Raw genomic sequence first — 27,186 nt, forward strand, 5'->3', positions numbered from 1 at the left:
GACGTAGTTAGCATGCCCACCAGTGGCCGCATTATCCCTGTTATTTACATGTTTTGGCAATTGGACTTTTCAGTCGTGATACTTGAAGGCAACTCTTCATTGTTTCCATATATACTGTATAGTGAGGAAAAACTCAGTGAATCGATCCCTATTCAAGATAATCTGATTTTGCAAAATGAAATGAGATTCTATTTAGTGATAGTTTTACCATACATCTAAATGGGAAAAAATATAATTTACAAATTCCATAAGATAAATTATCAAAAACTAGTGAGTGACAGACCAGGAAATCCGAACATAATTTTTGCCACTGCAGCCAGCAGATGGCAGTGTTAATCAGGATCAGCCCCCTGCCTGTCTTCGTGTCAGCAATTCACTACTAACAGAAGTCAATTTAGACCTCTTACCTCAACTACCCCACTTGTACAACGGAGTGACAAATGGACAATTGAGTAAAAATGACTTTATTTGAGATGTTTCCTTTGGCTGGGATTTCAAAAGCAAGAGGCATTTTCCCAAAGTATTGCTAGATGGAGTAGACCTACATGTGCAGTACTAATACATGCTACAGGTCATATCTTTAGCTAATATAGATAGCCAGCTCTCATAAATGTCTGGACTACAGAGGGATACTAAGCTGACTTTTCACTGGATATAATCAGAATAAACTGGTGGTGCAGTCTCATTAGTATAAAAGCCCTTCGACTCTGAAAGGTCATTCATTCAATCTCATATTCCTCTATGAACATGATACAGACCGTCTCTTGTTCACCTGGTTATTAAGGTAACAGGTTGCTCTCTGACTCGGCAGTCAATTCTAAATTACTAGCTACTGGCACTTCCTCTAAATGACTGTCGTAAGTACCAGAAAACAACCTGGGTAGTATTAGGAACTTTTTGGTCTGAAATGGTGATTAAGCCGTGTAATTTGGCACTACTTACTGGCTAATCAACGAGACCTCAGAACCAACTTGATTACCAGCCTTTGAATAAGTTATTCTTGTGAATAATGTTAATATCTAAATAGATGACATTTCTAAATCAATTTCAATAGGTTACAACATTTTCAGGAAGGCGTAGAATTTATTTGACAATTTAAATCACAATACAGTATAGATAAAAATCTGTCGCAACTCTTATTTCACATTTCAGTAAAACGTTTCCAAGTATTTAACTACAGCTACACTACATTTACTGTACAGTAATATACAGTTGAAAAACGAATGTATTGATGTCCAATACAATCAGTACCTCGTAACCATTATCCGTTTCTGAATATGTCCAACGACTGTGTGCTCCTACTAGCCACTCGCCATGTGAGCAGACTAAGATGGAGGCTAGGGGAAAACAATGCCTTTGACTTCAGTGTTAACAAGCTGGGAAAGACCTCACAGCATTTGAGGAACACGGGTTGAATTCAAACGGAAGGTAATATCTGAGTGTGTCATATCTTTCTCTTCATTCTGCGCTGGAGGGCCATTGTCTTGAGAGCCGCTGGGTCACGTTTCCATGGTTACCCGTCCCTTTGAAACCCGCTGATGAGGTGTGCGTGCGCGCGCGCGGGGGGGTTTACAGGATTAGGAAGCAGGCGTTGGGTTTTGAGTGACGGACAGCGGCTCTGGGAGTAGGGAAGTGATTTGTGAGGGGGTGGACTGTGATGGTGTGTGCTTGTGACTGTGATGCACGTGAGTGCAGTGTGGTGTGTGTATGTGCGGGTTGTGTGTTTGAGTGCGTTCATGCGTGCGTGTGTCTCGATTCAGTTTGGCAGGTATTCTAAGAGCTTGTTGGATCAGTCAGAAAAAGAAATCGTAGCAATGGTCATGGAGCTGAAATTAAATTACACCTAGCCTACCGTTCACATATGTTTTATTAACTGAATATTGGACAACAAAACAGCTGAATGATAAAAATACAGCTCAATAAAAAGTTCAGGGCAGGGATGCGTTAAATGATGTTATTCAATGTCCCAATGGCGCTTATTTGGTTTAGAGAGGGGTTGCAGCTGTTTCAACGGTCAGAGATGTACTGTACCATCATTTATTCACCCCCTGCCATTAAGAATAACATCTGGTGATGCTTATTTCACACTTTTAACAACAACTGGCGGACACCTGCCATATTTTCACGATGATGCTAGCAAGGACAGGCTGTGCTATTTGTGTGGTAAAAAACAAGTCCATTTAGGCATTGCTATCATTCTTGGTTTGCCTAAAGCCAGAGGGAGTCCATGAGGACAGTTCTCATAGATTGACAACAGTGTTTCCCCAATATTCATTTAGCAGAGACGCCCTGTTGCTGCTAAATCGTTGCCGCCACTCCAAAAATAAAATAACAAATATTTTTAAATATTTCTGCTGAGATGCGCTTTTAAAAGGATAGTGCGAGGTTTTAGTAATTAAGCCAAATTAACTTACGGAGACAATTTTTATATGTGCAGATTGATGGACGTTGCTAACTTGCGTTTGCGCAATGACGAAGTCCTGCTGGCCCCTCCCCCGCTACGTTTTCACCACTGCTGAAAATAAATCCTAGGGGAAACACTGACAATAAAACCAACTCACCCTCTTCATGGAAAGCTGTCTTTAAGAACAATGTAGTGGTCCCACACATTAATATATGTAAGTTTTACATTACTTACAATATTTAGGCTAAATAACTGACATCACCGTATGTATCATCAATGCTTACCAATAGGACAACAGTGTTGTTTTTTTACCCTGACCTGTCTGTCCGTCTGTATGAGGACAGCTGTGCTGCTCACCTATGAGGCCGTAGGACAGGAACTTGTTGACAGAGGTGAGGGCCAGGCCTGTGATTGGTCCGGTGGTGTCTTCAGATCGTACCACCTCCAGGAAGGGCCGCAGGAATACGTTAGGCTCCACATCTGACAGCTCTGTGGAGACAGAGAGAGGGGACTGGTCAGTCAACATATTCAACCCTGAACACTGATACTGCATATATATAGCAGTGTACTGTACCAAATAGATGTGTCCTTTTTTCAGTGTTACAGATCACATATTTCTTCCCAATATCTTAATGCTCTCAGTTATCTCCCCCTATCATGGCAGTGGGATCTTCAAATCCCAAGTGTGGTAAGTCTCGGTAGGGCCTTAGCCTCAGTTCTGCTGTTGTGCACAAACATGCAGAACAGAGTAGTGAACACCAGTGTGAGGACTTTTCTCTGCTCTCTATAAAAAGGTCTGTGTCAACAGCTCTGGTGCCCCAGGGCAGATCAATGGGGAATTAGCTGCTCAGGAGGTTGTAACCTTCTCCCACTGCTGCAGCACAGTAAGAGATGAGAACAACATGGAGCGAAGTGTGTGTGTGAGTGTGTGAGTGAGAGAAAGACAGAGGGAGTGAGAGGCATTCAAGAGCCGCCTCTTATTCACCTTGGCAGCACACGGTATCTTATTACAACTCAATTTCCAAAAGCTTTTTTTTAAGGCAGCTGTGTAGGATGTGGGATTTAGCATTAAAATGACTGGAGAGTGACTGGGCTTGGTGTGGGGGTGAGGGTTGCTGGTGGCTCGGAGGGGTCACAGCGACTGGAAGAAATCCCATAACGACCGACAGTGTTTGCATATTTACATATTCCATGACAATCACAAAACATATGGACAAAAGACATGGAGTGAAAGACATTGAACAAGCGTATTCTAAAGCACCCACAAGAGGCAGATTGTGGTGTATAAATGAAAGACTAAAGCCGGGTTACACCACAGACAACAAAACACAGCTGGAGAGGAAGATGCCCCAAATCTTCCTCTTAATCAAGTCACAGAGAATCAAAGATCGCTTTGCATCTTTCGCGATGGGAAACCACCTCGGGCCAATCCGAGGAGGTAACCGGTCCCTCTGAGGGTAACCAAGAGAAAGAGATGGAGGTCGAGAGGGGCTGCAAAATACAAAACAGGTAAAACAACAAACGGAAAAATTTGTGGAGTCACGAACACCGTTTGGCGTGTTGTCGAAACACTGCTTGCCGTAGTAATACCACACGGATTAGGCTTCCTCTAGAGCAGCTACTCTAAACTCCAAAAAATGACTTGTGACTTCAAAAGGCTGAGACGAGCCTTGACCAATTTCCAAGATTGCACGTGACCACCGCGCATTAGCTTGCGATATCCAATATCCCTGCGGCTTGTTTGGAAATCAAATATTTAATAATTTGGACATTTCCACAACCTTTCATCAGACGCCAGGTCGCTCTTAGACTTGCTTCTGAAAGTAGTCTTCTCCCGTTTGCATTTTCTTTTTCTTCATTTTTTGGGGGATCTGATGTTTTCTTTGTATTCCCCATGAAAACCCTCAATGCTCCTTTGATGGGGAAGGTCCATTTGGTGTAAATTTAGCCACAATGCTGAAGTACCTGCCTGAACAATGGTCTCAAAACAACCACAGGGTCACCTGAACGCTTCTGAAAAGTAATCCCCACCCCCATCAGATATCAAGGCAGAAATAACAAAAACAAACTTAAAAGAAGAGGTTGTGTAAACTCCAAAAAGAGAAGAAGGCGACCTCCGTTGTGTTCCCATCTATCAATCCATCAGCTCTTAGAAACTTTTAAAGGAGGGGGCTTAGTATCCATTACTTTACAGTTGGGAGAGGAGAAGGGAACGGGGGTGGAGGGTGCTCAAATTAATCCGTCAATAGAGGCTGATAAAGACTTCATCAGAAGCGATCACCCTGTAAGTGCCACGGCTACGTCGCAAAGACCCTCAAATTGGAGAACTCAATTGTGTTGTATTGATCTGGCTGGCCATCGGTGAGTAGGGGCTAGCCCATCAGACAGCTCTCCTGGCAGACCAGCCCAATCTTCTTAAATAAAGGCTAAATATGGCTCTGTACTTCAGCTCAATCTCCAGGGCTTGTGAAGTGAAATAAATAAAGACAGCCGCTGCACCACCAGTGAGACAATCACACCATAACCAGGTTGACCTCTGACTGTCATTGGCCAATATAAAAAAGGGGATAAAAGTTCCTTACCCATCCATGTATGTATAGCCTATTGCCTCCCAACTCTGTGTGTGCACGTTAAATATCAGCCACATTAAATACGGTATGGCATAATAGATTTTACCATTGTTTAAGTCCAATTTGTCTAATACTAAAAAGCACAGCTAGGACATTTGGCCATGTTGGAACCATAGTCCAGTGTTGCATGGTTGCTGTGAGTACATAGGGGAGAGTGAGGCTAAATGTAACATGGGTCAAATGTAGGGTAACTTAGGGTAATACACCTCCCTACTTGGCAACCAGGGAACGTTTTTGGGGGGGAAATTGTGACATAAAGTGGTTTCTGTGAGAAGTACAGGCAGTATTACCCCGGGTGGCAGAACACCTGAAGTTACCCTAACATTGTATTCACTCCGTTTATGCAAGTATATTGGGACATAAATGTCATCAATAGGATGCTAACTAGTTCAAAGATCATATTTGGGATCTAGCTAATGATTAGCCCAATAGGGTAAATGCAGATAGGCAACCCCATGCATCAGCCTATTTATTTATAGACACTATGCTACATCAGTTCGGCTACAGGTGATAATACGTATTGCTAATAGCATACCTGATAATATCGACCATGCATAGGCTATATGCATGGTCCAATATGTAAAACACATTTTAAATTATTTTACCAATATGTTATTGGGCTAATTTCTGGAGGTGGGAATTATTTTAGATGGTGTCAGCTTAATTTTATTTATTCATTTATTTTGGAGTAGAATGTCCTTTTAAAAAGTCACCAGAAATGAGTTACTCAGTCCTACATAAAAACCACACTGCCTGGTGTGTGCTGCCATGTGTGGCCTACCTCTGCAAACGACCACAGCAGGGAGCGCCTGAACCTTTGCCCCCAGGAGAGCACCTCAGTCCACACCATCTAACGTATGCACATCTATTGGCAGTGGAGCAGAAAGGGCTTATAACACAGGGAATACTAGGAGGGACGAGGAGCTGTGCTCCAACTGTAAACTGGCACTGTAATGTAGACTCCAGTACAAGTTATTCACAAGCCCACTAAGAGAATGTCCTGATAAACATTCATATCAGTTTGTTTTCTTTAATATATCAGTCTACCTATTTGTCGCTGATTTCATATGGTGAATCTGAATAATACTGTATATGGTGGTGAAGTCAAGTAGAAAAACTGCTATGCCTTATCAGCAGAGTGCAGCGCAAGATCAAGGCAGAACTTTATATATGAGAGGGCTGCTTCAACAGTGAAGAGCCAAAAAATGAACACACACAGGCAAATACAATAACTATTTATTTTCATACCCAATACATCAAAGCCAAAGAAGATTACATTCTTAGTGCACTGGCAGTAAACCTTGGTTAATTCCTTGACCGATTACAGTAAGTTAAAGGTCCAGCGCAGTCAAAAGAAAATATTGTTTTATACAGTACCAGTCAAAAGAAGTTGACACCTACTCATTCAAGGGTTTTCTTCATTTTTACTATTTTCTACATAGTAGAATAATAGTGAAGACATCAAAACTATGAAATAGCACATATGCAATCATGTAATAACCAAAACAGCGTTAAACAAATCAAAATATATTTTTTATATATTTGCGATTCTTCAAAGTAGCCATCCTTTGCACAATCTTGGCATTCTCTCAACCAGATTCATGAGGTAGTCACCTGGAATGCATTTCAGTTAACAGGTGTGCCTTGTTAAAAGTTAATTTGTGGAATTTCTTTCCTTCTTAATGAGTTTGAGCCAATCAGTTGTGTTGTGACAAGGTAGGGGTGGTATACAGAAGTTAGGCCTATTTGGTAAAAAACCAAGTCCATATTATGGCAAGAACAGCTCAAATAAGCAAAGAGAAATTACAGTCCATCATTACTTTAAGACATGAAGGTCAGTCAATTCTGAAAATGGCAAGAACTTTTAACGTTTCTTCAAGTGCAGTCACAAAAACCATCAAGTGCTATGATGAAACTGGCTCTCATGAAGACCGCCACAGGAAAGGAAGACCCAGAGTTAGCTCTGCTGCAGAGGATAAGTTCATTAAAGTTAACTGCACCTCAGATTGCAGTCCAAATAAATGCTTCACAGAGTTCAAGTAACAGGCATATCAACATCAACAGCGTGAATCAGGCCTTCATGGTCGAATTGCTACAAAGAAACCACTACTAAAGGACACCAATAAGAAGAAAAGACTTGCTTGGGCCAAGAAACTGGTGGAAATCTGTCCTTTGGTCTGATGACTCCAAATGTGAGATTTTTGGTTCCAACCGCTGTGTCTTTGTGACACGCACAGTAGATGAACAGATGATATCCGTATGTGTGGTTCCCACCGTGAAGCACGGAGGACGGTGTGATGGTGCTTTGCTGGTGACATTGTCAGTGATTTATTTAGAATTCAAGGCACACAACCAGCATGGCTACCACAGCATTATGCAGGGATACACCATCCCATCTCGTTTGCGCTTAGTGGGACTATCATTTGTTTTTCAACAGGACAATGACCCCAACACACATCCAGGGTATGTAAGGGCTATTTGACCAAAATGGTAGAGTGTTGGAGTGCTTCATCAGATGACATGGCCTCCACAATCACCAGACCTCAACCAAATTGAGATGGTTTGGGATGAGAGGGACTGCAGAGTGAAGGAAAAGCAGCTAACAAGTGCTCAGCATATGTGGGAACTCCTTCAAGACTGTTGGAAAAGCATTCCAGGTGAAGCTGGTTGAGAGAATGTCATGAGTGTGCAAAGCTGTCATCAAGGCAAAGGTGGACTACTTTGAAGAATCTCAAATATAAAATACATTTGCATTTGTTTAACTCTTTTTTGGTTACTACATGATTCCATAGTTGTTATTTCATAGTTTTCATGTCTTTACATTATTCTACAAAGTAGAAAATGTTAAAAATAAAGAAAAACCCTTGAATGAGTAGGTGTCTAAACTTTTTACTGGTACTGTATATATTTCCACACTAGAAGATTAGAATAATAATATCAAATTGTGATAATGCCATTTTAGTGTAAAAGCTGGTTTGAAAAGACCACCTGAAATTTCAGCCTGTTTTGGTGGGATGGAGTTTCGGCCTTCCATAGTGACATCACCATGCGTTAAATAAGACAGAGTTCCAAACCTCTCTGCCAATAACAGCTAATTTCCAGTTTCCCCAGACAATCCTTGCTTTGCTAAGACGCTATATGTTTCTTTTGACCATTTTAATTGAAAACAATCACAGGTACTTAATTGTTACCCAGAAATGATTTGAAATTGAGATGTAAAAAAAGGCTGCATTGGACCTTTAAACAAATAAATACATTGGTTATCACCTAAAGAAAATTACAAACATTTTCTGTAATATCGTATAGCTTTGGAACCGCGACATTAAGTACTTTGGAGGATAATAGGCACGTTTCTCAATATATACACTGACTTTGAGAAGGGATTGTGTGACGATTAGCTTAGCAACCGTGGAACGCAGCATGACAACGTGAACATGATTAGTCGACAGTCTGCTGGGTGTGGCGTTATACATTCCTTCATTGGATTCCTATCTCCTTCCTATAAAATCTCTGGCAACGAGACCTTGCAATGCACCCTGGACTAAAGAGGCAGACAAATAGGAAATTACACATTCCTCGAGGTAGGAATATCGCGAAAATATGATCAACGTCTCTTTCGAGAGAAGACATTCTCCCGAGTTATGACATCGGCCAGTATTGAAATCTGACATGTATGATAGATGTTGTTGCGATCTAAAAGTCATATTCCTATTAACTTCCAGTGTAGTGAGAGAGACTTTTTCACACCGGACAGATTTCTGCCTACTTGAATAACTCAGATACACATGAAATGACCCTGGGAATTGATAGAACATCGCACAGAGATGCACAAAAACAATACAACAATCAAAATGGGTGAACCTTTACTTTAACATGCAGCTCAGTCTTTGGGATTAGGTATTTGTTCATGATTTCAACATCCAACTTCAGGTGTATAAAACACAAACTCAGAGCTCCAATAGCCATCATATCCAGTTTCATTAATTGTGCTAGATTTCCCCCTTGTTGTGCATGCCACTGAACCAACAGAGAGAAATCTGAATTCCATGAGAACTATGCATTACGCTCTACAAACACAAAGCCAATTTTCAAAAACGTGTGTGTGTGTGTGAGAGTGAGAGACAGAGAGTGCGAGAGACAGGCGGAGGGAGGGAGGGGGACAGCTATTCAGAGCAGCACATGATTACAACACCAGAAATACAAAGAAATACTGTGGGCACTGGGGCTGGTAGCCCCTTTGTATTTGCTTAATTTAATCACAAAAGGATGAATAACTTAATTTGTCAGACTGCTGTGTCACATATTTTATACAATCACACAGGCTTGGTGCCCTCCGCCCAGTCTAAAACAGAACCCTGTCCACCTTTCCTTTAAGACCCTCTCTGTTAGTCACTGAATTCCCAACTAAAAAGCATTTTTGATTCATGTAAAATATTTTCTCACAAACGTATCTATTTAAATGCAAAAAAGGTTATAAAGTAACAATGGTTAAAATGTGGAAAACTGAAGACTATGACTGAATTGTGCTGACTTGAGAGAAAATGCATACTGTACATTCTAAAGGAAGTAGGATACGGAGGAGTTGCCAATGGTGCCTGTTTGTGAATGGGAGAGCCAAAAACGTGAAGAGAAGAATGTGTGTATGATACGTGCTAGATTTATGACATGGGCATTGCACACATTCTGCTCTTCCCCTCCATGTCCTGACATTTTAAGACTCTTGGCTCCACAGCTAAAAATGTATTTAATTTTACGCCTTTCATGAGCTGAACAGGACCGTTGTGTGTGCGCATGTATGTGTGTGTGTGTGTGTGTGTGCATGCACGCGTTTGAGCACGCACATATTGTAGTGCATGCCCTGCACACAACCTAATGCTAACATGCCCTCACAGTAACAGACAAAGGGAGAAAAATAACTGTGCAACAGCAGACCTGTCAAATCCCTGAGATTCTACTACCCCCCCCCCCCCCTCCCCACACACACACACACACACTCCAATTCAGACAGTCCACGATCTCACAGTGAAAATTACCTCAAAACAAAATGACACCATGGGTGCGTGAGTGAAGAGCAGGGGTGAGGGGGGGGTTAGTCACCCTTGTGACCGGCGCAGCGGCCTAAAACCAAACACTGATGGTTATTGATCTTGAGCCCCGCTCCTGGAATTAGAGTCAGGGGCCTTCCAGCGGCCGGCTCTTAATGCTGGGGGAGAGGGGACGTTTTAACAAGGCCAGCAAGGCTAAATGAAATCCAGGGAGAATTTTCATCTAGCGCTGGCAAGTCCTGGACGACAGTCTTATCCATCTGTCGGGAGAAGTTTGATGCATGTCAACTTTGCAAGCCCTCCCTCCTTCGATCTTTTCCCCCCCATCGCTCCCTCCTCTTGAAGGAAATTGGCACTTGTCAAAAGGGGGGCAATTAGGATGTACCAATGTTATGAAACTCCATATGGTTGTTTCGTCCAACCCGCAGCGGTATTTTATAGATGCTTTGAACAATGCCTCGGCACAACCTAAACAGGCAATTTAAAAGCCCCAGAGAAATTAAAACTTTTCCAAGTGCTTCGGAAATAACTCACTGTAGCTTTTGTAGGGCTACAACACGAGTGTTTTCTAGTGGGGAATGGAATATAGTTTGCATTTGTATATATACACACATACCTTGTCTTAGGTTGCTAAGTGGCTAGCGAAGGTAAGATAGAGCCAATATTGTTCAAATAAGGACAGATGGAAGTGGCCTTCATTTCAAGAGTTTTAAATTAATTGCTACAATTGAGTGTTAATTATTTTCACTGAAAATCGATTTGTTATCCTCTTAAGGATCCACCCCTTTCTTTCCAATTATCGCCTAAAAATGACATACCCAAATCTAACTGCCTGTAGCTCAGGCCCTGAAGCAAGGATATGCATATTCTTGGTACCATTTGAAATGAAACACTTGGAAGTTTGTGGAAATGTGTAAGGAATGTAGGAGAACATAAACACAATAGATCTGGTATAAGATAATACAAAAGAAAAAAGCATTTTTTTTGTACCATCATCTTTGCAATGCAAGAGAAAGGCCATAATGTATTATTCCAGCCCAGGTGCAATTTACATTTTGGCCAATAGAAAGCAGTAGCATAAGTGCAACATTTTAGACTGATACAATGAACCATTGCATTTATGTTAAAAAAATTGTTGAGACTCCCCAAATTTGCCTAATTTGTTTATTAATAACTTTAAGTTCAAAACGGTGCGCTCTCCTCAAACAATAGCATGGTAAATAACACCACCACAAAGTCAAAAAGCTTTCACAGAAATCAATAGGCGAATATCACAACCAATCACAACACTGGCAGGTAAGTAATAGTGTGAAACTATCAGTCCACTATTAATGCAGGTATATTAGGGACATTTTCTGAAATTACAAAGCAAAAATTCAAAACATATCCTGTGTTGAACCTTTAAACAACAAAGTTGGCCAATACATATAAAATGTTTCTCTGATATTAACAATAGAGGCTTGTTGCAGTATTTGCTGTACACTCTTGGATTCAAAAGGAATCCCTCAGTCATGTTGCACATCTTTAAACACCAACATGATTATTGTGAACAGAGAAATCAAAGCATGTGATTATTATTATCTAGTCTAGAGGGAAACCCATTGTGCCTGGTGGTGGCTTTGTCACCGCTTGCCTACTTGTCCCCTCACTGCTGGCTGGGGACAGAGGTGGAGCTACGCAGTTTGACTGTGCATACGTTTGTGTGTGTGTGTGTACGTCCGTGCATGTGTAGGGGGCTGCGAAAGAGACATCACAGCATAAACTTTAATTCACACAGATAAACAAGAGGCCTGTTTGGTCTCCTAATCCAGGCAGTCTTTCATACGCTCTCCTCTTCATCAGTCTTTCAGCAGGTCACTGAAACTAAGGCCGCTGGCCACCAAGGCTTTGTTTGCCACATCTTGGGACAGATATTAAAAAAGGCAGTGCAAAAGACCAAGCAAACACAAACAGCCTGGCCAGCACCTCTGACCCACGGGGCTCTGTTCAAACTGCCCTCTGGATTTATAACGACCAAAAACAGGAGAGGGCCTCACTAGGGAGAAATACCCCTGTTTATATGAGAGAGAGCGAGCATGCTCAACAATGAATATTGAAGGGGCATACAGCCACGGTAATAGCCAGGCAGTGGACAAAGGCTTGAGGAATGTGGACTATTAAACCACACTATTCCATTGTCAATCAAGCCCTAAACTCATATTTATAATCAAATAAAGTTGTATTGCCTTTCATCTAGGCCAAACAACCAAAAATACCTATGTTCTCAGACGACCTGTAGCTAAAAGTCTATTTAAGAGTAACTCAGCTCTGCTGATATAAAAAAGAACGCCAAGCGCATTCAAAAAGCATGACTTCATTAGTAAACCTTCCCGGCCCAGGAACCGGCACAGCCTTGCACCTGTTATCCTGTACACAAAATGTATTTTCTATGGTGCATACTTTGCACAGAAGCAGTATTATTCCAGCCGAGGGCTGGCCAGGCTCCGGCGTCCAGTTAATGTGTTTCACAGCCTGCCGTCACCACTATGATGGATGGACATATTTTACACTCAATCAACTAATAAATAACGGATGTTTTATCATGCTGAATTAAAACATTTGAGAGAAAGAGGGGGAAGGTAGGATGAAGCACATTGAGCTCAGTTCCTGTGTTTGTGTGTCTGTCATACACCGTATTGATTGTGTAAGAAAAATCTATAAAACTCATGAAAAGATTCCTTATGTCCAACGTTTTAAGGTCTCGCGACACATCTCATTATAAATCGATGATCTTGAGTTTGGTTTTCAGGACTAAGTTGCTCTATAAACCATTTTCTCCCAATGACATGACTCGAGGTTAATACTGCCCCCATTATCTAATCCAATCCATTTTATTTCAAAGTCATAGCGCTGTCATACGCTGCCCTTCAGAAGAGGTGGCCTGGTATTATCACCTCTATTTCCAGAAAAACAAACAGAGAGCGCAACACTGAATTTCCATCCGATCCTTCGACCATGTACCCTTGCCGATCCTGGTGCGAATCATGGGAAAGATGGGGGGGGGGGTAGGATGAGGCTCTCTGTTTGGTACAGTAAAGGGTTAAGCTGCAGATGGCGGTCAGCTCGGCAGGATAAATCGACACACATGCTCCAGCTCGGACTAGATTTCACACCCATCCTGATGAGTACTACCATCCACAACTGCATGGAAAGAATGAGGGGTGGAGGGAGAAAGAGAGCGAGAGAAACGAGGGGGGGGGCTACACTCTTTTTCACCTGCTGCATTCCTTCAGCTCCCAACTAATGGCATTCCCTGGGGTCTGAAGGAATCCTGCAACCACGCACTGTAGATTTAGACAACAGGCCCCGGCTACTGTGTTAGCAAGACACAAGACCCACCGCCACACACTAAATCAGCCGAGCAGTGCGAGCTCAGAGACCTATGCTTTATATGTGAGGAGTGCTGTTGAATAAGAGCGTCTTCAAAAGGCTCTATTTTCAACACCATTCTATTCTGAAATCAGTCCTGTACTTTACTTTTCCATTTCACATCAGTGGCAAAGAGAGAGTTTGATTATCTTAAGAAATATTCTCTACTGTGCCAAATACAGCAATTAAAAAATATATATATTACGATAAAACCATCAATGACGACAACTTCGAAATATATTGTGTCAATCATTTTGGTCTGTTCTCAAGACGTATGGCTTTGTAAAATGCATAGCCTACATTTAGCCGGTTAGCTCTACTGGAGGCAACAAATGATTTACCAGCTGTTTAGAGAAAATCAGAGCAAGTTGACCAGTGATCCAATACAGGCATTGTACTCTCACAAACGTCTCACTCTTTCTCAGTCCATAAAGGTAGATTTTAGGGCTAGAGTATAAATCGAACACCCCAAGTGGTTTCTTTACCATTCAGCCATCAGATTTGCCACCAATGCTCCTTATTAGGACACATCACTCCTCTCTATACTCCTCTGTAAACTGGTCATCTCTGTATACCTGTCACAAGACCCACTTGTTGATGCTTATTTATAAAACCCTCTTAGGCCTCACTCCCCCCTATCTAAGATACCTACTGCAGTCCTCATCCTCCACATTCAACAGCCGTTCTGCCAGTCACAGTCCTAAATGTCCCCAAAGTGCACACATCGCTGGGTCACTCGTCTTTTCAGTTCGCTGCAGCTAGTGACTGGAGCAAACTGCAAAACAACACTCAAACTGAACAGTATTACCTCCATCTCTTCATTCAAAGACTCAATCATGGACAATCTTATTGACAGTTGTGGCTGCTTCACGTGATGTATTGTATCTACCTTCTTGCCCTTAGTGCTGTTGTCTGTGCCCAATAAAGTTTGTACCATGTTTTATGCTTCCATGTTGTGTTGCTACCAAGTTGTCATGTGTTGCTACCATGCTGTGTTGTCGTGTTAGGTCTCTTTATATGTTGTCTCCCTTGTCCTGATGTGTGTTTTGTCCTAGATTTTTATTTCTAATCCCAGCCACCGTCCCCACAGGAGGCCTTTTGGTAGGTCAACATTGTAAATAAGAATTTGTTCTTAACTGACATGCCTAGTTAAATAAAAGGTTAAAAAATATTATTATTTTTTTATAGTGAAGGAAGCAGTAGCCGGTGGATGGTTAGGACAGGAGTACACTGTAGAGGAGTCACGGCATGACAAGAAAACCTACTGCCTGCCAGCATGAGCCCTTCAAGGTGCCATTACACAGTCAGAGCTCTGGCTGCTCTCCAGATAGAATTCCCAAGGACTACTGTTGAATTATATCCAGAACATGGTCACTTCCTCTGCACTTTGACATTACTGGAAGGACCAGCTGTGCTTCGGCTGCCGTGTTCACACAACGGAGGGATGGGTAAACCATGAATGAATGGTTGGATAAATCACCACAAAGAATACATTCTAATATTTGATCTAGAAAAGGTGTTGCGTGTTATGCCTAAACTATGATCGTTAGGCTATGGAGCGGCAGGCAGCCTAGTGGGGCGGCAGGTAGCCTAGTGGTTAGAGCGTTGGACTAGTAACCGAAAGGTTGCAAGTTCGAATCCCCGAGCTGACAAGGTAAAAATCTGTCGTTCTGCCCCTGAACAAGGCAGTTAACCCACTGTTCCTAGGCCGTCATTGAAAATAAGAATTTGTTCTTAACAGACTTGCCTGGTAAAATATATATATATCCAATTTGTAAGTCGCTCTGGATAAGAGCGTCTGCTAAATGACTTAAATGACTTAAATGCTATGGTCATCATTTTAGAAGGTAAAGGATTCAGTCCTGTTTTTCCTATATATGTAAGGTGTTGGGCACTGAGCAAATATGGAAATATGTTTAGAAAATGTTTGAAATAACTAGTGTGGGCTTTGATTTACCAATAGCGAAAGCATTACCTTAATCTTTGCAAGTCTGACCAAGGATTCACATTTTCATCACTGTTTGAGCTGCAAGTAAAACAGACTGTGGGGATTTGTAATAGATACAACATGCAGGAAAACATGATTCAATGGAAAGGCCAGTTATCCCTGCCCCCTCATTTCAATGTACTATTCAGCCCCAGCTTCATCAGTATTAATAGTCTGATACCACTGTATTCAGACGTGATGCACTCTTTATGCCTGCCCTGCATTGACAGAAAATCCAAAAATCCTCTGTGTGTGTTTAATAAATCGCAGCAGTTAGGTGAGACGGATTAGTCTCAAGTCACCTAATGACTATATTATGAGCCGCAGCATTAAGAGGGATTAATGCTAATCTTGGCTGTTTCAGTTTACCCTGGGCTGGAGGGTGGGCGGGTCGAGAGGACAACGGACCCACCGCGTCCCAGCCAGTCAGCTCCTAAATACAGCAAAAGCATATTAATGAGCAGTTCCCTATGCTGGCTCTTGTTCTGCAGGGAGTGGACTAGCCAATACACCATCACTCGGCTAGTATACTGTTTAGCCAGTCTGTGGCACACACATGAATAACTAGTGCTGACAACTCCTCCTCGGCTAGCAGTAAACACTGTACAGCTGGAATAAACTCCCAAACAAACAGAGGTTGGAGACTGTACACACAGCTAAAAGCCTCTTCAGTCCATCTAGCCGTCAGATCTGCAGCCCATTGACAGAGCTGAGAGAATCCCTGAGCCCATTGCACAAGGTCAGCTCCTTCTGCTAACAGCACCATAAACAAGTCTACAGGGGGAATACAGATGAGGGATGAAGTGGGTCATAAAACCAAACATTGAAATTAAGAAAGTGTGTACTTACAACTTTTTTTTTTTACCGTGTTGACTTGGACCACTTCACTGTCACTTAGTCTAATATTTTCCAGCGATATGACACGGAGAGTTTTTCCCTTACACCGTAATATACATCCAACAAAGATTGTGCAAGTTTGAGATTTCATAACAAGATTTCATAAAATACATAGAGATTGAGTCTTGTTCAAAGTGTCACGTAGCCACCATGTGCAGCACTTCTCCTCTCCATGGCAACACATGGTGACTATAGACAACAGTGGCTTTGGGGCCGGGGAACATTTCTGTCCAGTGATGCCACATGGGCTCCATGGTGGGGAAACATTAAAGCCTATCGGGTTTATCCCCACTGGGGCTCTGAAATGCCCCGCTCAGAGTGGCTGGAGATGCCCTAGCTGGCTTATCAGACCAAGGCGACAACTGTCATAAATTACTCCCCAGTGGGTCCACATGTTTGCGATACTGTAACCAGCTTTGGGTAAATGCAGAGGCCAGGGGCTGGGCCAAGAGGGTACGCTATGTGTCCCGCCATCCCGCAACGAGGCTCTTGGCATGGCTTACGGCTCTATGCCTCTTCTCCTGTAGGGGGGTGTCAGCGGGATAGAGAAACGAACCCTCCAGTCTTCTCTACAGCTACCAGGAGATGCAAGCCTTCAAGTTTCCCTCAGCATTTGTGCAGTGGGACTGAGGGGTTGAAGAGCAAAAAACAGAGCTACTCTATCGCAGTTCAGATGGCAGGCCCTTCTAGTAATGTATAAAGTGCACTTCCCTGAGGCTTGCTGTTTGTCATAAAACATCTCTCAGCACATAATTGACCCAAACCAGAGAGGCAAAGGGAAAAAAGGAATACAAACACAATTTACAAAAAGTGTTTGAGTTTAATACTGAGGCCGTTTGCCAGGAGTGCAGTAATTTTAAACCATGCTGCGTTAAGTGGCTCCTCCAAGATACTGTGGGGTACTGCTGGACAGCTGAGCAAATGGGATTGGATCCAGCAAGTGCATTATCTTTATGAATTCATGACAAAATTCTGGTCTGACAGCAGCGGCGGGCTAGGTGTTTGTAAACACTTGAGGCAGCTCTCACATGAGAAAGTCAAAGATCAAAAATGTAGATCTGAACGCAGGGCCACAGCACTTCCATCCATACGATTTGTGGCCTCTTCTCGTCTCACTTATCTTCCGCCTTGTCAGCCTCCGCGCGCTGCTTGAGTGGATGGTTCAATGCCATCTAGCCTTTTCATTCATTACAAGGCCCTTGCTTTCATCCACAATACACCAGGCTCTGACTTGATCAGTATTTATTTAGAGAATCAAAACATTCAACATGGTAAAATGGAATCCACCAAGCTTTCTAGTTTATGTTCTGTTCTTTCTTTTCTCCATATGTTTTATACCACAAAATGCCTTGATCAGGAAAAAATGCTTTAGTCTAAAACAGACAGCTTTGGGTTGGTCCCTCCTAGGCAAGGGGAAAAGAGTGCCAATGGTCTATTTTTATTAACTTCAAAATAATGTGACACAAAAACAATAGAACAGGGTATTTAAAGTATGGTCTTGCCAGTTCAGTTGGTAACGTAGTACGACATCATTTGGATCACAGAGCAAACGCTGAGAATGTTGCTTACATTACAGGCTTTACAGGGATTAGCTCCAAACCACTAAATGGAGGTCCACACACTCTTTTACAATCTTCCACTTGTCCAACTGTAGAAATAAAGTGAGTATACCAGTACTTTCACATCAACATTTTCTGAACTAGACTATATCAGGTTAAAAGTATTTAAAGCCCAACCAACATTTAACGAACTAACGGTCTGGGACAAAATAAAGCTAATTTTAAAAAGATTTGTCATACAAAATATAATATCTGGATTTCCTCCATTTGTTGTTTATTCCAAACCCATGGCCGAAATTCTTGCCCATAAAGTGTGTTTCTGCAGCGCACTGCGTCTCCATCGGGCCCTGCTCATTCTGCTCACGCAAGGCTGCGCCTATCCCATCCGACTGGCATCACTGCCATGGAATGCTGAAGTCCACATTTTTCCCATTCAGCAAGGAAAAACGGCCTTTCAAAACCAATCAGCTAGAAATGTTGCTTTGTTTTTATTTTCGACTGAACTTCCTGAAACCCATTATGGAGCTGTCAGGGATGTATACTTAGCTATGGCAACACAGGGCCTCCTCGCCCCCTTGCGCCACTGGTCATGTCACCTCTGATAAACAGAAAAACAATCGCCAATCCCTTTTGTCACCTTTAAAGAAAATGGCTGTGTGTGTGTGTGTGTGTGTGTGTGTCGAGCAGACAGAGGTGGGGCATCTCTCTGTGTACACAACTGCAATGGGTCGTTGGCTAAACGTGCCCTCTATACATCTCTACTCTCCTGCCCTGACAGCACCTGATACTACATTCGCGCAATGATAAAGGAACTGTTAACCTATAATTATGAAAGTATCTGTCACAATTTCAATGGCCCTAGAGATCCCGTTCAACTTGTCCTGTAATGGCTCGGCATACATGCGTGTTGAGAGATGGCTGAATCGGTTGGATTGTCTACTATACAGCTGTACATTAAGCTCGTGCCTCAAGAGTGAACAATAGAATAAATGTTTAACATAAAAATGGCCGACGTTAACGCCGTACCCAAACCGGCTGCGCATGTGCGCCATCGTGCACAAATAGATTTTGTCCCCTCACACCAAACGCGATCATGACACGCAAGTTAAAATATCAAAACAAACTCTGAACCAATTATATTAATTTGGGAACAGGTCGAACAGCATTGAACATTTATGGCAATTTAGCTAGCGAACTTGCAGTTGCTAGCTAATTTGTCCTGGGATCTAAACGTTGAGTTGTTATTTTACCTGAAATGCACAAGGTCCTCTACTCCGACAATTAATCCACACATAAAACGGCCAACCGAATCGTTTATAGTCATCTCTCCTCCTTCCAGGCTTTTTCTTCTTTGGACTTTGTGGCGATTGGCATCTAACTTTCATAGTTACCACGACAATCGACCGAACTCAGTTCCTTTCAATCCCCCACGTGGGTATAACCAATTAGATGGCACGTGGGTATCTGCTACTATAACCCAATGAGATGGGAGATGCAGGACTTGCACCGCGTTCAGCGTCACAAATAGAACTGACTTCTATTTTAGCGATTGGCAACGCAGACGCTCGTTGGCGCGCGCGAGAAGTGTGGGTGCAATAATTGAATAACATGTATGTTTACATTTATTTTGCAATGCTCACGCACACGACGCGAGCGTTATGGTCAGCATGTTATGCTGGTACAAATGCAGACACTGTTCTTGAACTACATCAATATAACACACCAGAGTAAAGACTTGAATTATGGATTAGTAAACCATATTGCAATATCACAAACATATGTATTTAGCCCAAAACCTGTAAAACTATTGATTGCCCTAGGCGCTTCATAAAACTCCATAAGGGAAATGTGACAAACCACACAAAACAACGAAGTGATGAAAAGAAAACGTGAAAGTCAAAAAGACATGAGGGCCAGACAACGTTACGTGTGATCGGAGTCTTGAGAAAGCAAAACCTAGATTTCAGGATTTTGCTTTCTTATCTGTACCATATAGGTCGGTTAAACTGCCAACCTTCACACTAATGCCATTATACCTACCAACAAAACATTAGTCACCATCTGTATTTATTTTTTCTAGACATTTCTTTTCCTTTGAAAGAGTGGAGGCAATGTCAGCGTGTGGCGCGTCCAAATAAAGAGCAAACCTAAAGTTCAGAGGAATCTGTGCTTTGAGCCTTGGATTAGTTTGATCAATACTCGTCTCAACAGTAACAGTGCTGCCCACTGGTTCACAAGTTCAGTTCCCCCCTGACCTCGGTGTCTGAGATACAGAGCAGCACCAACCCCCTTCTCTTCACACACACCGCAAAAACAAGACGCAATACAACGCCGCAAGTGTTCCCAGGTCGTAAATTCAGGGACCACATTTCACCCCTCATAACCTGCTCCACTACTGCCAGTTTAGCATTTTTACTATTTAAAACCAACATGGGTTTATGTGCATAGCTGGAATGGCTGCAGTCTGCCCTGTGCGTACAAACCCTACTCTGACTGAAGAGAGGGGCTACAGAGTTGGAGCCACCACACCCCTCTCACACAGAGATTAGACTAAAACAGACAAATCTGGGTATGTTTATCTCACGCTGCTTTTCACTACATCAGTGGTCACCAACCTTGAGTCAAGATCACTGAGTAAAAATGCACGCAGAGAACTACCGTCCAGATTTTTTTTCAAGACGACTTAAACGTAAGCCTATGCAACATTAACAAATTAAAAACAGTCCTGTAGCAATGAGGTTTGTGCAGAAGGCTATAGGTCCAATATTTTATCACTGCATGCATTGGCTATGCTTGAATGTGAGCATAATATTATTATTACTACTACTACTGATGGCCTGCATCTGATGGTCAGTCTGAGGGGAGCTCTCCCTCCCTCCACTGAGAAAAGGGGACAGTCTTCGGGCTGATGGCGAAACTCAAGTCGCACTGCATTATTTCTGCCTCATGCACCAATTCATATTACTCCCATGACCAGAAAACGTGAAATATTTCTCAATATTAAAAAAGACAATAACTTTGCAAGCTTATCAGAACACTTTGCTATACTCATTAATTGCAGCTGCAGTGCTGGTTGTAGCATGACGAAGTAGGGAGGACACATTTTATGGCTTATAAAAATGTGTTTAACAAAGTGTTGACAGTGCTGAATAACAACAAACATGAACTTTCTCAAAAACAGCACCTCTTTGCTGTATTCGTTGAGCTTCTAGTCACGATTTTAAAATCTTACAGTATCAACTTTGCTGTGTGTTCAAGACTTATTTTTACAGTCTACGGCTCGAGGAAACTGTGCAGACATGGAGCTCTGAGCTATCTGATTGGCCAGCGGTAGGCCTATAGGTACACTTGATTTTGTTTCTGGGACGGCCAGGTAGACTGAGTTCTCCCTTCAGACACATTAAATGGTTCAAAATGGGAACACTTTGCAGTGCTAGGGCTGCTGAATCAAGTGCCCCTACTGCCAACAGCATATAATGTTTCTTTTAAATAAGGCTTTATCGTTTTTTACAGAAATGTTTGATGATCGACTAGGAATGGCGTGGAGATCAATCAATCGATCGTGATCGACCAGTTGTTGACCACTGCACTACATCAACACCTTGGAGTGTTTAAGAGGCTAAGACACATTATTTTGTCACTGTACAATCTAAAACGATACAGCCACAATATTTTACATTCAATCGGGAAGTCCAGTTTCTAAAGAAGAACTCACCTCTAACTTTAAAATGTCTTAGAAACTTCAGTGTGTGTGAGTATATTTAAATAAATGACCTAAAAAAAGTGACCGAAATAGCTAAAAAATCAAAAGCCATTTACGAGAGAGATGAGGGGTGGGGCAAAGGGGGGCGTCTGTCGGCAAGGTGAGACTTTATTCAATACATGAATTACCCAGGATCACCTTGTCCCCTGTGTCCATGTCACAGTCACATCCGTCAGCCAGAGGAGCGCCATGGCCATAACAATGGGAGCCAGAGGGAGGGGTAGACTGGCAGTATATCAGCAGTTCTATTTCGCTTTCAGACCAATCAACACCTCCTTGTTGTCTCAGGTTGTTAGCATGTCTCATCGTCGGCTGCGTGGGCCGCCAGGCCCGGCCGGCTCCCTCCCCTGTCAGCAGGACGGCTTTTGTCAAAATGTGTAATCGTCAGTGCTGATCCCATTCTATTTTAGAAGGACGCGTCAACAGGTTTAAAACGCTCGCCGCATATGCCACCTTTATTCAATTCAATATTTATGAACCCTGAAACACTGGCAGTTGTTTAAATCACCCCTCCCCAAGCCTGTTCCACCCCTCCTCGCCGCCATTCCCCCCCAGTCGTCCTGCGACAAGAAAGTTGACCCATGTCACCTTGACAGCACACACACCCTTCAAAACCCAGCTGCGGCCCAAAAATAGGCAGTCTTTTTTATTTTTTTATTTGGGGGCGTCCACTTGGAAGCTATTGCCTTTTGCCAGTGCCTCTGTTCCATGCCGAAACAGGAGGGGGGGTTGACAACCCAATGGATGTACTCAAGAGTTTTGACAGGTGATTTCATTGAAGTGTAATCGAGTATCGGCTTGGCATGTTCAATGATCTTAGCCTCCCCCATCACACACAAGTTGCCATAACGTTGAAGACTCAACAGCAACATGCAGTCTCTCCTGGGAACTACATTAGGTTTTCCAAAAGCGTCAATACAGGAAGTTAAAATGTTCCTAGAATAAAACGTTCTTTAAAAATGGTACCTATAAATTAGTACAATATAAGTCAGGGATTGGGAATGAGGGTGAACTTGATTTACAGTCTTATTTAGCAAGACTGAGAAAAAACTAAAAATGTGAATTCTATGTATCAATGTGTGTGCATGTATGTGTGAGAATCACAGTTGGAAGCTGAAGCACACAGCAATGCTTATCTAATTGGATATGTGTATTAGAATGTCCGTGGTCACAGGGCCATTATGGGGCATGAAATAACAAGCAGCTGTGTGTGGAGAGACTGAATGTGTGTGCGCGCGAATGTGTGTGTGAGGGGGGTGTAGGTCTGCAGGGAGGTTTATTAACACAGTCCATCAAGGCAGTCTGGGATTCGCACTGGGACGCCCAAGGCTTAAGATGTGAGCGCCACACAAGCAAGACACTGCCTCCTCGCAATACTAATATCGGCCCTTATTTTCTACAACAATAAAATCCCATTCCACCAACCCCCCCAACACCCAATAGCAGGGCCGCTTCCACAGCTAGTCGAGTGTGCAGTTTGATTTCTCCAGCTTTGCTGTCCTACTGAGGAGATTATCCTGGCCACTGACAGTCAGTGGTCCACTGCTTTATTTCTGACTTTCCAAATGTACCCTTCCAGTAAACAACCTTGTGTCCACCGTTAACCAATTGAATGCAATATTTCACATTCTCTGTCAAAGGTGTTCAGGGTTGAGACCCTATATTTGTCCATGCTATGACTGACAAAACAGGTTTTACAACCAGGCATACCCTACAGCAGACCGACTTACTCAGAATGAAGAGGAAAACACTAATAGGTACTATGATTTATGTACGGTCCACACAACAGAACCCCCTGACAAGACCAGCCAGAAGCTAGAAGCTAAATGTAGAAGCTATAAGCTAAATGAAACTAGCTAAAATATCTAGCCCACATAATCCACAGCATTTGCATGGGGTAAATATTAATCAAGAAGATTGAGGTGACGTACTATATAGACCTATCATATTAATCTATACATGAGAAAGTCTCAACACACTGTATGTGAACTAGACTAGAGCACAGATCCCGTTTGGCCAGGCACCCCTGAGTTTTATTGGGATTGTGATGAGCCAGGGGTCATTCCAGCCACCCAACAGAAATGCAAATAACATCACGCTGGAAAGTGACCTGCTATAGAATGACGAATTAAAAAGGTTAAAAAATGCTGTCCGTGAGGCGCCAACAATACACAGGGCAGAAACCGCCGCCACACAAACACAATTCTGAGCCTCGTCTAAAACGGTGTCAGCCTTGTGTCGGACTATACATAGCGACACGCTCACTTACACATTGAAAGCGAACACTTGGCACCTCAAAATTGTCAATACCGGGTCATATTGTCAATCTGCAAAATGCTGTCCGCCCCATCAAAGTGTCACCACATGCGCTCCCGGGTTGTTTTTAGAGCAGACCTCCAGTGTGGACGGGTGCAGGAGGCAGAGGTGTTGAAATGTCCCAAACCCCACCTTAATACCCCCTGCTTTAATAATGTTCTCAGCTCCCAGTGTGGCGTCATTAAAGCAACATTGAACTTAAAACCTATTACCTCCAGGCTGAACAAAGACAGGGGAGGTCCTGTTGGAGATCTACCCCACACCGAGCCAATTACCACTTGATAAGAATATGCTTAACAGAACATTAAAACCCAATCCAGGTAGCAGACTGGAAAACACTAAATCCTCGGCATTGGTTCACGGCTGACAAACACACATTAGGTAGGCCTAGACCTGAATTAAACTGATCGACTCTAGACTCCGTGGGCCACAGCTAAACCTAGAGGAATTAAGAGGACCCTATAGGTTAAACCTAGAGGAATTAAGAGCACCCTATAGGTTAAACCTAGAGGAATTAAGAGCACCCTATAGGTTAAACCTAGATGAATTAAGAGCACCCTATAGGTTAAACCTAGAGGAATTAAGAGCACCCTATAGGTTAAACCTAGATGAATTAAGAGGACCCTATAGGTTAAACCTAGATGATTTAAGAGCACCCTATAGGTTAAACCTCGAGGAATTAAAAGGACCCTATAGGTTAAACCTAGAGGAATTAAGAGGACCCTATAGGTTAAACCTAGAGGAATTAAGAGGACCCTATAGGTTAAACCTAGATGAATTAAGAGCACCCTATAGGTTAAACCTTGAGGAATTAAAAGGACCCTATAGGTTAAACCTAGAGGAATTAAGAGGACCCTATAAGTTAAACCTAGAGGAATTAAGAGGACCCTATAGGTTAAACCTAGAGGAATTAAGAGGACCCTATAGGTTTGCTTAGACATTAACTGTAGGCTAGACCCCATGACACTTAATGTTATCTTTACCTGAATATCTACTGCCATTATGTCATCTTATTTGTCCCTCTTAGGCCATAATGCCTGAAGTGGTATCTTGGTGAAAATCTATTTCTAGCCAGAGCAATGTTTGTCTCAGGTCACCATTAATGCCGGTGGCAAAAAGTAACTAGCCAGCCATGTTTCCTTATCATAGACTGCACCTTTCAAAACAAAAGCTGTGCATCAAAGTACATTTCTTGCCTTTGCCCTTCAATGAGCTACATAAGATTGGATTACTCGCACCAAAAAGGTTCTACGGTAAATTGGTAGTTATTGATCGATGTCGGCTATTCGATGACAAGAACATATTTGTTATTCACATCCTTAGTGAGTTATTTTGAAGCACAGAGAACTTGACAAGTCAATGACAAGTGTTCTGATACAAACTTTCAGGAAGCAATGCTCTACCAGAGAGGAAGAGGTGAAGCGAGAGGTTCCACTCTCACCAAAATCTGACAAAAATAAGCCCAAAGCGTTTCTATGGGCTTATTTTGGACTCAAGCTTGTCACCGGCCTTCCCGCCTTTGGGACAACGACATCCATTTTTAGGACGGCGACAAGCATCTCGTCATTGTATACAGATCTCTGGCTCTACTCCTCTCCTCTTGCTTAACCTTGCTGGCAGAAGGCCAAACAGAGTACTCCTGTCTCCCTCTTTTTTGGGTCTGTTGTTTTTCTCCCGTCTTGCCCTCTGTTCCTGTCAGCACATCCGGATCCTTCACGCCACCCTCACACCCCAGCCGATGCGCACCCCCGTCCCAGGCCAATATGATTAATGGCCCTTTGGTGGGACTCTCCATCCACTCAGCACATTGTTGAAGCTCTGAAACAGGACAACAGTTGCCTAAGCCCTGCCTGTCAGTCCCCGGTTAGAGCACTGTTAACTGGCCAGATTTACAGCTACTAACCAGCACTAGGTGGCAGCCTGTCTATGGAGAGGACCCCGATTAATCATGGCCATTTGATGGGCGCTTTAACGACGATGGACCAAAAGGCCTAACGCACCCACAATGGACCACATCCCGACGAACACTGCTCTGCTGGTCATAGTCAGCTTGCTTAAAGGGTCTAAACATAAAATGGCCCGTATTACTTTTCTACTGTATTGACGCCTCAAGGTTTCAACTTCCTATGACATATTGTGAAAGTTGTCCAACATTTTGCCATTCCTTTGGCTTCATAGTGAACCCGATAAACTTCCCCAAGCACCTAATAATGAAAGCTTGAGTACTGTTCCTAAAAAAGTTTAACCCTATGCCCATCCCACCTGGACTGGGGCATTAACCCTACGAGGGTGCTAAGCGTCCCACCTTTCCCATGGACGGGGATAGATGAAAGGTTGGGAGAAGTAGCGGACAGGACACCATCTCTCTGTAATGGAAACCAGGGTCTCAAGTTTTTGGCGCAATGGAAAGGAAGCCTCGCTCCTCAGGGGACAGCAGTTGTAAATTCCTCACAGGGTCAAACACTTGCTGTACTTCAGCTCTGGGCCCACACAATGTTTCCTTGTGACATTCACAGTCAAAGAGTAAAATGTTCCCCTTACCTTTAAGTCCCCGGTATAGCACAAGGGTTAATGAGAATCCACATGCTCTCAAGGGAAGGAGTAAGCAAATATAGGTCACTTTACAGAATTAATATCAATAGCACACAACCGGTCTTTAAAATACCTACACTCAAGAAGACTAGTGGATTGGGTGTTATAAATAGGTAAAATATCAAACGTCAGGAAAATGACCAGGGTATTAATGGCTCTGACAACACTATCCTTAGTAATTATTGTCTTTTTGACTGAGCAATAAAAATAACTTCAAAGCTGGGACTGAGAATAAAACCCTCTCTCATCACAATCTCAGTGGTAAGCCCACAGCGTACTGGGGAAATGTAATGAAGTTCACACGGGCAATTCCACCAGGCAAAATGCTTTCATATGTAAACATATTTGCATAAGTGACTGAGTGATATGAATTACAGCTCTTCTTCTTACTTGGCATTTGCTAACTGCATTCTGGCGGTTCAATTGAGTATGATATATGTGCAGATATCAGGTGGCGGAGGAGCGCAGAGGACCTAAAGGGCACAGTCGGTTCCCACGTGCACAGGCTACGGCCCTCAGAGGCCTGGCCACGGCTGCCTGAGCACAGCTGTGTGGCCAAGACGGCACACACGAACACACTTGACC

At 42.8% G+C, this 27,186-nt stretch overlaps 1 protein-coding gene across 8 annotated transcripts in view; it reads right to left on the reverse strand.

Annotated features, from left to right (window-relative positions):
- LOC129836276 (Golgi-specific brefeldin A-resistance guanine nucleotide exchange factor 1-like) overlaps positions 1-27,186 on the reverse strand; it is a 76,806-nt gene that overhangs the window by 35,280 nt on the left and 14,340 nt on the right. For all 8 annotated transcript variants that reach the window (XM_055902223.1, XM_055902222.1, XM_055902219.1 and 5 more), the window contains one exon: positions 2,762-2,893. In XM_055902223.1, the coding sequence (XP_055758198.1) occupies positions 2,762-2,893 (132 nt within the window). The remainder of the gene's footprint in view (positions 1-2,761; positions 2,894-27,186) is intronic.

The sequence above is a fragment of the Salvelinus fontinalis genome, chromosome 37 (genome assembly GCF_029448725.1).
Source record: "Salvelinus fontinalis isolate EN_2023a chromosome 37, ASM2944872v1, whole genome shotgun sequence".
Taxonomy (NCBI): Eukaryota; Metazoa; Chordata; class Actinopteri; order Salmoniformes; family Salmonidae; genus Salvelinus; species Salvelinus fontinalis.